Source organism: Penaeus vannamei, chromosome 40, assembly GCF_042767895.1.
Source record: "Penaeus vannamei isolate JL-2024 chromosome 40, ASM4276789v1, whole genome shotgun sequence".
Taxonomy (NCBI): Eukaryota; Metazoa; Arthropoda; class Malacostraca; order Decapoda; family Penaeidae; genus Penaeus; species Penaeus vannamei.
Window position 1 is genome coordinate 17,642,067 of NC_091588.1, and position 11,087 is coordinate 17,653,153.

The following is an 11,087-nucleotide window of genomic DNA, read 5'->3' on the forward strand; positions in this document are numbered from 1 at the left end:
ATAACTCTACGGTGATAAGCCGCCGTTTTTCACTCGAGGGCCTGAGGGGTCAGTCGGGCCTCGCGTTCCGACATCCATTGAGATCAGATGGTCCCACTGATGCTGTATTTCACTTCCACAAAATCCCCGAGAAAAGAGAACGAACGGGAGAACGACCCTGAATTATGTGTCCTCAGTGTCCGAATAGACTCGGCGGACACACGAAAATAAACTAGGCACTTTTAACATGATGCAATACACCTCCCTGTGTCATCACTTGCGTGTGATTGTGTGTGCGGAGCGATGTTTTGTGTGTGTGAGTGATGCCTTTTGAGAAGGGATGTACTGGCGTCTGAATACTGCATTTTTGAGGCTGCTAAGTTGACTTTTCGTATTATTATTATTCACCATGTCGTGAGAAGGAGAATCAGGTGAAAATTTTCTAAAAAAAACAAATCAAAGCAAACTCGTATCGTAAATCATAGTAGAGCATGCATCGCCTTCCATTTAACTTGTATTTCCAGTTTTTACTCGTTTGTGGAATGAAAGACCTCCATGACTTTTTTCAATTTCCTTTTACATGATGTCATGATAACAATTAGTTAGTACTTACTGTTTACGATAAAAAGTGGTAATAAATCTATCCCTACATTGCCGTCCTATCTAACGAGGAGATAAAATGACAAACAGAAATGACCGAAAAATAGATATGATAGATATAAAGAGAGACCGTTATGCTAGTGCCAGTCGCGTCTGGCTCAAACCCTTAAATCAGATATATATTGTGCATTGTTTTATCTGTTTTTTCTCTTATTCTTTCTCTCCCTCCTCTATTTCTCTCATCGTCCTATTCTTTCTGCTCTTGCTATTTTTTCCTACTCCACACTTCTCTTTATCCTCTTTTCCCACTTCCTCTTATTTCTCTTTATGTCTCATCCTTTTCCCTTCTCCTCTTTATTATCTCTCTCCTCCCCTGCCTCCCCTCTCTTCCATTTCTCATTTTCCTACTCCTCTCTTCTTCTCTCTCCTCATTTTCTTTCTCCTCTCTTCTCTCCCCTCTTTTTTCCCTCTCTTCCTTTCCACTCTCCTCACTTCCCTGCTCTCTTCTATCTCCTTTTTTCTGACTCTCTTTCCTCTTCTCTCTCTCTCTCTCTCTCTCTCTCTCTCTCTCTCTCTCTCTCTCTCTCTCTCTCTCTCTCTCTCTCTCTCTCTCTCTCTCTCACTCACTCACTCTCTCTCTCTCTCTCTCTCTCTCTCTCTCTCTCTCTCTCTCTCTCGCTCTCTCTCTCTCTCTCTCTCTCTCTCTCTCTCTCTCTCTCTCTCTCTCTCTCTCTCTCTCTCACTCTCTCTCTCTCTCTCTCTCTCTCTCTCTCTCTCTCTCTCTCTCTCTCTCTCTCTCTCTCTCTCTCTCTCTCTCTCTCTCTCTCTCTCTCTCTCTCTCTCTCTCTCTCTCTCTCTCTCTCTCTCTCTCTCCCTCCCTCTCTCTCTCTCCCTTCCTCCTTCCATCCCTCTCTCTCTCCCTCTCTCCCTCCCTCTCTCCCTCCCTCTCTCTCCCTCCCTCTCTCCCTCCCTCTCTCCCTCCCTCTCTCCCTCCCTCTCTCTCCTCTCTCCTCCCTCTCTCCCTCCCTCTCTCCCTCCCTCTCTCTCTCCCTCTCTCTCTCCCTCTCTCTCTCCCTCTCCCCCCCCCTCTCTCTCTCTCTCTCTCTCTCTCTCTCTCTCTCTATATATATATATATATATAATATATATATATATATATATATATTTATATATATATATCCCTCTCTTCTCCTCTCCCTCTCCCACCCACCCCCATTACCCTCACCCTCACCCTCCCTCTCCCTCTCCCTCTTTTTTCCTCCTTTCTCTCCCCCTCTCTCGTTCTCATTTACCCAGCTCTCACAAATATCTGAACGAAAATGTTATTTCGCCCAACACCGAAGGTGTCTACAATGTTTTTTTTTGTCTCTGATGAAAGTCGTGGAGATGGTAAAACAAAGGAATAGTTTTATGCACATGGGTATTTGTATTTATATCAAATTTTTGCGTAACCACAACATTGGGAAATTCATTCAAGGCATTGGGATGCTTAGGTTATTTTATCTTTTATCTCGAAATTACAAGGGTGATGCATAAAGTTACTGGCAAGTTTGCTGCTAGGCCGACGTCAGGAGAGCGAGGTGGGTCTACGTGTTCTAGCGTCAGCGAGGTCAGCTGCACTAAAGAAGGGTGGGGAGGGAGAAGGAAGAAGAAGGAGGGGATAGAGAGAGAGAAAGGGTGGGAGGAAGTCTTGGAGTTGGTAAAACAATGGAATAGTTTACGTGCAAGAGGTATTGCAAAGAGGTCAGGGATCTGTTATTATCATAATTAGGTCTTGTAAGGGCAGTATTCTCGAAGGGTCATAGACCGAAATTTGTCATTGAAAGAAAAAAGTCTGACTCCTCGCGGGTCTCCTTAGCATACGATCTTAATATGACTCTGCCGATGTTTAAGACAGGTCTGGAGGTGTCCCACACGCGTAAGGAGTGTCTTTGAATTGTCCTTGTGAGACGCCGACAACAAATTTCACAGCTGTTAAAGACAACTCTGCATCAGTAATGATAAGAAAATCCTTCATGCCACTTTTTTACTTTCTGTCAAACGCAAACTGAGTCGTTTCCTCCGCGATCGCTTGCAGTTTTCTCGCAGATGAACAACAATGGCGCCGCGCCGTTTCAGCGCCGCAGTGACAACAGATGGAGAGGATGCCACGTAAACAATAGAAAATGGGTGACATTTTAATCATAAACATAAGGTACTGCAATAGTAATTTTATCATATTACTACTCTAAATTATTATCACAGGGTCTTTTACTATGTGAATATTTGTAGGCTACTATTCAAGTATTCCATTGAAAAGTGGCAACACCGAGTCAAAGACGAAATCGCTAAGGACAATCTTTCAAGCGAGTCATAGGAATTAGTCTTCTTCGAAGCCCCAAATCCTTCTTGATGCCTAAGACGTTTATGATCCCTACGTTCATGATTTCAGTGAAGCCCTAACACCTTGCTGACTCCCGTGTTCCCTATTTCAGCGGTCATAGTCCCTTCCCGACTCCCACGTTCCCTATTTTATTGATACCTTGATACTCCCGTGTTCCCTGTTTCAAACAAGCTCTATCTCCTTATCCCCCATGCTCCCTACTTTAGCCAAGCTCTATCCTCGACCTGACTCTCCGTGCTTCCTATTTCAACCAAGCTCTATCTCCTTCCTGTCTTCCATTTATCTTATTTCAACCAAGCTCTGTCTCCTTCCTAACCCCCAATGCTCCCTATTTCAACCAAATTCTATCTCCTTCCTTAACCCCTATGTGTCTTGTTTTAACCAAGCTCTATCCCCGTGTTCCCTATTTCAACGGAGCCCCAACACCACCTCATGTTCCCTTTTTCAACGGAGCCCCAACACCTTCACCCCATGTTCCCTATTTCAACGGAGCCCCAACACCTTCACCTCATGTTCCCTATTTCAACGGAGCCCCAACACCTTCACCCCATGTTCCCTATTTCAACGGAGCCCCAACACCACCTCATGTTCCCTTTTTCAACGGAGCCCCAACACCTTCACCCCATGTTCCCTATTTCAACGGAGCCCCAACACCTTCACCCCATGTTCCCTATTTCAACGGAGCCCCAACACCTTCACCCCATGTTCCCTATTTCAACGGAGCCCCAACACCTTCACCCCATGTTCCCTATTTCAACGGAGCCCCAACACCACCTCATGTTCCCTTTTTCAACGGAGCCCCAACACCTTCACCCCATGTTCCCTATTTCAACGGAGCCCCAACACCTTCACCCCATGTTCCCTATTTCAACGGAGCCCCAACACCACCTCATGTTCCCTTTTTCAACGGAGCCCCAACACCTTCACCTCATGTTCCCTTTTTCAACGGAGCCCCAACACCACCTCATGTTCCCTTTTTCAACGGAGCCCCAACACCTTCACCCCATGTTCCCTATTTCAACGGAGCCCCAACACCTTCACCCCATGTTCCCTATTTCAACGGAGCCCCAACACCACCTCATGTTCCCTTTTTCAACGGAGCCCCAACACCTTCACCTCATGTTCCCTATTTCAACGGAGCCCCAACACCACCTCATGTTCCCTTTTTCAACGGAGCCCCAACACCTTCACCTCATGTTCCCTATTTCAACGGAGCCCCAACACCACCTCATGTTCCCTTTTTCAACGGAGCCCCAACACCTTCACCTCATGTTCCCTATTTCAACGGAGCCCCAACACCTTCACCTCATGTTCCCTATTTCAACGGAGCCCCAACACCTTCACCTCATGTTCCCTATTTCAACGGAGCCCCAACACCACCTCATGTTCCCTTTTTCAACGGAGCCCCAACACCTTCACCCCATGTTCCCTATTTCAACGGAGCCCCAACACCTTCAACATGTTCCCTATTTTATCGAAACCTACCACTTCCACGCCCTAATTCAACAAAGCCCTGACACCCATTCTCTGGTCGACAGGTGAACATGGCAGGGACGAGGCGCAAGAACCGAGAGTCACCTTCCGCTGGAGCGTCCTGCTGACCGCCTAGGTGAGACAGCGGTTTTTTAGGTGTGTGTTCGCAAAGGTGATGTTGCTATAGTTGTATTGTGTAGCGCACTTTATTCGTTTGATTTTTGTTGGTATGATGGGGGAGAGGGACGGGATGGGTGTCTTTGCGTGTTCTGAGTGAGAGAGAGAGAGAGATTGCATGTGTGTGTGTGTATGAGAGAGAGGGAGAGAGAGAGAGAGAGAGAGAGAATGTAAAAGTGTGTGTATGTGTGTGTGAGAGAGAGTGAATGCAAGAGTGTGTACATGTGAGAGAGAGTGAATGTAAGAGTATGTGTATGTGTGTGTGAGAGAGAGAGTAAATGCAAGAGTGTGTGTATGTGTGTGTGTGAGAGAGAGAGAGAGAGTGAATGTAAGAGTGTGTGTATGTGTATGTGAGAGAGAGAAAGAGAAAGTGAGTGTATGAGTGTGCGTATGTGTGTGAGAAAGCGAGAGAAAGACTGTGTTTTTGTGTGTGGTAGAGAGTGAGTGTATGTGTGTGTGAGAGAGAGAGACTATGTGTATGTGTTTGTGTGAGAAAGAAAGAGAGAAAGAAATTGCATGTGTGCGAGAGAGAGTGTGTGTATAAGTGTGTGTGTGTGTGGAAGAGATAGAGAGAAAGTGTGTGTGTATGTGTGTCTATGTATGTGACAGAGTGTGCATGAGTGTGTGTGTGAGAGAGAGAGAATGTCTTTCCCTTAGCCTTTGTGAATACATTTGATTTTTTTTTTTTTTTGTGCGTGAGTGCTGTACGTCTCTGTCTATATAAATGTGTGTTGGCTGGCTGAATGTTTAGGCATGTTAGTTTTAACTGCATTCAGAGCCAACAAAAATACCGGAATAATTTATCAAACTTCCGTACGTGTGGTCTGCACAATGAAAACTTGTCCCATTTGAACTCTCCAGCCAAAGACCATGAGCGAATATAAATTAATGGGATAATTTTGTACAACTATCCATATTTCTAATGGATCCCCTCAGCTGAGAAAAAAACAATATCTCTGATAACACAATAGAGAACATAGAAATAAACCTGAAAACGATTCCGTAAATGTTTGTTATTCGTGTTATGTGTTTCGCTAATCTGAAAACCAGATGCACTAATTCAGTTCTAATCTACTATACCCGGCGTTTATACTACACATCGCGTATATATCATTATTTTCATTATAATCTCAATTTCGTTTTGCCGGTTGTAGCCTCAGCATAATCTTCGATATTACAAAATCAATTGCAATGTCACATCACATAAATTCTCATTCGAATAAACATCATGGTAACTTGACAGACAGATCGATTTATGCCACACTGACATTGGTCATGCTCTTGTAATCACATGAGTATAATTCATTGTTGCACGAGAATGTATGCCAGCTGTCATATTACTTGGCAGGGGACTAAGTAAGCGCTGCACTGCTGATAGCCACGTCACTACAAATGAGTTGTCTCGTGTCACTTCAATTATCCTCTGCATGACACAAATCCTATGACTGAAGCTTCGTTTCTGTTCTGAATGAATTCACTCCGTCTGAAATACATCCGCAAATGAATTTCATTTGTGGCAAGACGAAAATTTGTATTTCGATCAGCCATGGTCTAGGGGGAGTTCGCAACCACACTTTTTGCTGCTGGCATTATCATCATGATCATTATTATCATTATTATTCTTGTTATTCTTGTTGATGTTGCTGGTTTTGTTAATGTTGCAATAATGGTGATTATAATAATCTCTATTATTACTAGAACCATTATTATCATCAATAGTATTATTCATACCATCACTATTTTCACAGTATCATTATTACTATTATTGCTGTTATGACTATCATTATTCTCATTGCAATTTTTTTTCATTGCCGTTACTACAAGTAGTAGTAAGAATAGTATATTTACTGTGCATGGACACATCTGATTAAAAAAAAACTAATTCATGAAACTTCACCAAGATTAGGGGTCACCCATTTTTTCATCATTTTCACGTGTACAAAGGTACCCCCCCCCCCCGTCCAGAGAGTACACAAAGCAAAAAGATGAAAATGATGGCCTCTGCCACAGGATCTCCGACGTCTAAGGGAATACAGTGATTCAGACAGATTATAGCAGGCACCCGTTATAGGACACCGTGTCCTGACATATAGGAAATTTGTCCGTGGGACTTTCATGAAAACAGAATCAATACTAAAACAAATGTGTTCAAGTGTCTTCATTTGAAATAAAATATTTCATCTGCCGCACGTCTTCCAGTCTAGATTTCGACAGTGTGATACGAAGGCAATAAATAATTTGTAATACTTAATTATATCCGGTTCTTCATTTTATGTTCTAAAAATCTTACGCCGGAGATTAACCCCCTACCCTCATGATGTGGAGGCGTCATAAAAATGATGACAGAAATGGATGACCCTTAGAAATATAGAAATGGAAAAGCATTTTCTTTTTTTCTGCATCTTGTTCATTCCCCTTTTCGTGTTCCAGGAAGCGGGCAGGGGTTATGCCCACCACTGCGCGCCTGCCTCCCCTGCACCGCAACACACAGCCTCTGTCGCCGCCACTACTGCTGCTGCTGCTCCTCTGCATCGGCAACGCAGCTGCTTTGAATGTTACCGCGCCAACAGTCCACTCCCCCGCCGCCCCTGCTACCTCTGTCGAGTCTTCCACCGCCCTCAGCGCCGCCACCAGCGACGCCAGCCCGGCCAGCACCGCCGGCGCCTCCGCCCCGAGCGCCGCCCCTCCGACCGTCGGCCAACCATGTCTTCCGACGAACGCGTCCGCCGCCGACGCTGACGGCAACGAGACCCAGCCGGGTCGCGGCCCTGAGTACGACGTCGCAAGCGATCCGTTCGTGAACGGCAGCGTGAGTCGCAGCAACAATGGCCTTCTCAACCTCAAGAACGCCACTTTCCCGGCGTTCATCTTCGAGACCATTAGCCCCTTCGACGAGGAGAATGAGACGGTCGTCGAGGAGGTGCTGGAGGTCAGCTCGTGGAGCGCGACGGACGTGTGCCTGACGGTGGTGAAAGCGGTGGTGATGGTGGGCATCATCACGGTGTCCGTGCTGGGCAACGTGTTGGTGATCGTCAGTGTCGCCCTGCACCGCCGCCTGCACTCCACGGCCAACTACCTCCTCGTGTCCCTGGCCACCGCCGACATGCTGGTGGCGCTCTGTGCCATGACCTTCAACGCGTCCGTCGAACTCTCGGGCGGCCGCTGGATCTTCGGCAGGGTTATGTGCGACCTTTGGAACAGCTTCGACGTCTACTTCTCCACGGTGTCGATCCTGCACCTGTGCTGCATCAGCGTCGACCGCTACTACGCCATCGTGCGGCCGCTCGAGTACCCGCTCACGATCACCCGACGCATCCTGGCCATCATGTTGGCCCACTGCTGGCTGGCGCCCACGCTCATCTCCTTCCTGCCAATCTTCCTCGGCTGGTACACCACGGCGACGCACCTGCAGGAGCGAGACTCCGAGCCGTTCGTCTGCGCCTTCGTCGTCAACGCTATTTTCGCCCTTGTGTCATCCGCCGTGTCCTTCTGGGTGCCGTGCACGGTCATGGTGGTGATGTACTACAGGATATTCCAGGAGGCACGCAAGCAGGAGCGAGCGCTCCTCTCTCGTGCTTCCTCTGCCTCTTCGGCTGCCTACTCCACCTCCATCAGGCTCAGCGCCGCGTCGCAGCAGCAGCAGGACGTCGCCGCTGCCGCCATGGCACGGCAGCAACTCCTGGTGGCGCTGCAGGCGACGCCCTTCACCCCCGCCACACGCCACCAGGAGTTCCTCATGAAGACCTTAAGCGACACGTCGTCGACGGCTTCTGTGACCACCACGTCCTCGGGCGTGCCCTCCACGGGGCCTTCCGGAAGCAGCAGCTCGCGCAGCAGCAGCGGCGGCGGCGGCCTCATGGTGTCGGGCTACGCCGCCGGCGCCAACAACAGCGTCAAGGCGAGCACCAGCAACGGCAGCAACAGCGGCACGAGCTGGCGCCATTCGCGGCAGGGCAGCACGGCGTCGTGGCACGGCCCCTCGCGCCACGGCTCGCTGGTGCCGTGCGGGCGGCGCATGCACAGTACGCCCGTCGTCACCACGAAGCCAGGGCCGCCGCCCGTGGGCCGCCGCGAGCACAAGGCGGCGCGCACGCTCGGCCTCATCATGGGCGCCTTCGTGCTGTGCTGGCTGCCCTTCTTCACCTGGTACGTCAGCATCAACATCTGCGGCTCCTCCTGCCGCTGCCCGCACGCCGTCGTCACCGCCCTCTTCTGGATCGGCTACTTCAACTCCACCCTCAACCCCTTCATCTACGCCTACTTCCGCACCGACTTCCGCGAGGCATTCCACCGCACCCTCAAGCGCCTCACCTGTTGCCGCCCGCGCCAGCCCTCGGGCGTCTTCGTGTAGGGCCGCCCTGGACACCCTAGCATGGCCACCCTCACCCTGGCACTCGAGCCCCGCCCCTGTCCCCTTCCCGGTGGAAACAAGGCCTGGCCGCCCACCCTACCTGGCAGCCCTTGATCTGGGCACTCCCAGCTCTCGTTTCTCCTCTCCGTCGCCGTCAGGAGGGACGGTTCGCCGATATTTAGACGCCGTGGAGAGATTCCTGCCCTGATGGAGAAGGACGAAGAGGGACGCAAAGACAAGCAAAGAAAAGAAATGAAAGTGTTGATCGGAGGTTCAGTGTGAGAGGTCTTTTCTTATTTTTCTCATCATCTCTGCAGACATCAGCGGTCGGGGCGTTTGTCGTTGGGGTCGGTCTGAGGCGGTCACGGAGGATAGACCGTTCTTGCTCTTTCTCTGATAGATGTGTCTTTGTCAGGAAATGGAAATGGACTGTCGCATTTTGAAGTGACAAGATTCGTTTAAGGTGTTTGAAAAAATATATGTATACACACACACACACAAATATATATATATATATATATATATATATATATATATATATATATATATATATATATATATATATATATATATATATATATATATATATATATATATATATATATATATATATATATATATATATATATATATATATATATATATGTATATGTATATATATATATATATATATATATATATATATATATATATATATATATATATATATATGCATATATATATATATATATATATATATATATATATATATATATATATGCATATATATGCATATACATATATTATATATTATATATATATATATATATATATATATATATATATATATATATATATATATATACACGCGTCTTTATATGAGTATTGTTACATTATATCATAGCCCACCGACTACTACGATATATGTGTATGACCAAATATGATATGATTTCTCAGAGACGCCCATTATCGTCATCAGCATTGTCATCACTGTCATGACGTGTGACTTGACGAAGCATTGCGACCCTTTGGCACAGCAGTACCCAAGAAAGGTGCACAGTGCCCGTTCTAACCGGTGCCAAAGATAATCTGTCACTGGTGGGAATTTATTGCTCGAAATCGTATTTTCTTCTTTCTTTCACTGGCTAGCAACAACAGCATTGTCACTTGATCTAATAGATTGTCATGCATACAGTGATTTGTAGAAAATTCCGAAATCGAAAAATGCTTCGGGATTTACTTTACCTTGTAAAAGAAAATTGAAAACAATATATACAGAGAAATTAATCTACTGATGTAACTGCATGCAAACTGTACTCAGAAAAAAAAACTTTCTAGTGCGGAGCACAGTGATCCTCTCACTTTTTAATTACTGTGATAGTTCTACTTTTAATGACAAAAAAACGTATATGAAAAGTAGGTTAAGAGAAAACGGTAAACATGTGTGATTGTGTGGGAAACTATGATAAAGTTTATTGGCTCCAAGTGTCATATATATATATAAAAAGAATATGAATGTACAGTCGACAGCCCGACTGAGTTATGTAAATACATATATGTATTAATATTATAGCATAATTACTTATTGTAAATACAGTGACCATGTATACGCAGAAATTATAAGACAATTTTTAACACTTAAGTCTTGTAATGAAGGAATTCGGGTAACCGTTTTACACACTAATAATGCCATATATCTGCAAAGACTTCTGAAATATTTTTTTCGGTGACTACAAGATTTTAATTCTATTCGCTAATCAAATTGAAATCTTCTCGTAAAGATTTTTAAAGAATACACAAAAACACCTGTGCTCTCTTGCCTGAAGTTTTTTATTATTATTATTATTCTGCTCCTCATCCTTTTACTTTTCTTCTTTTTTGTTTTCTTTTTTCTTTCTTCTTTTTCTTTCTTTTCCTCTCTCTCTTCCTCTTCTACTTCCTCTTTTGCTTGTTCTTCTTTTTCTTCTTCTTCTCCTTTGTCTTCTTTTCTTTTTCTTTTTTTTCTCCTTTTTTTCTTTTCCTTCTTTTTCTTGTCTTCTTTTTCTTTTTCTGTCGTCTTCTTTCACTTCTTTTTCATCTTTTCTTTTTCTTTTTCTTTTTTTCCCTTTTCCTTTTTTCTTCTCCCTCTTCTTTTTCTTTTTCTTC

The 11,087-nt window shown here is 45.5% G+C and overlaps 2 protein-coding genes across 3 annotated transcripts in view; both read left to right on the top strand.

The window, feature by feature from the left end:
• Positions 1-9,216, top strand: part of LOC113818780 (octopamine receptor beta-2R) — a 194,241-nt gene extending 185,025 nt beyond the window's left edge. Inside the window, exons 3-4 of one of the 2 annotated variants that reach the window (XM_070117199.1) lie at positions 4,501-4,591; positions 7,043-9,216. In XM_070117199.1, the coding sequence (XP_069973300.1) occupies positions 7,059-8,963 (1,905 nt within the window). In that variant the 5' untranslated portion in view covers positions 4,501-4,591; positions 7,043-7,058 and the 3' untranslated portion in view covers positions 8,964-9,216. The remainder of the gene's footprint in view (positions 1-4,500; positions 4,592-7,042) is intronic. The other variant, XM_070117198.1, reaches the window with a different exon arrangement.
• Positions 3,328-4,479, top strand: LOC138860268 (uncharacterized). The gene has a single exon (XM_070117466.1). The coding sequence runs from the start codon at positions 3,328-3,330 to the stop codon at positions 4,477-4,479; it is 1,152 nt and encodes a 383-aa protein (XP_069973567.1).
• Positions 9,217-11,087: the final 1,871 nt, after the last annotated feature.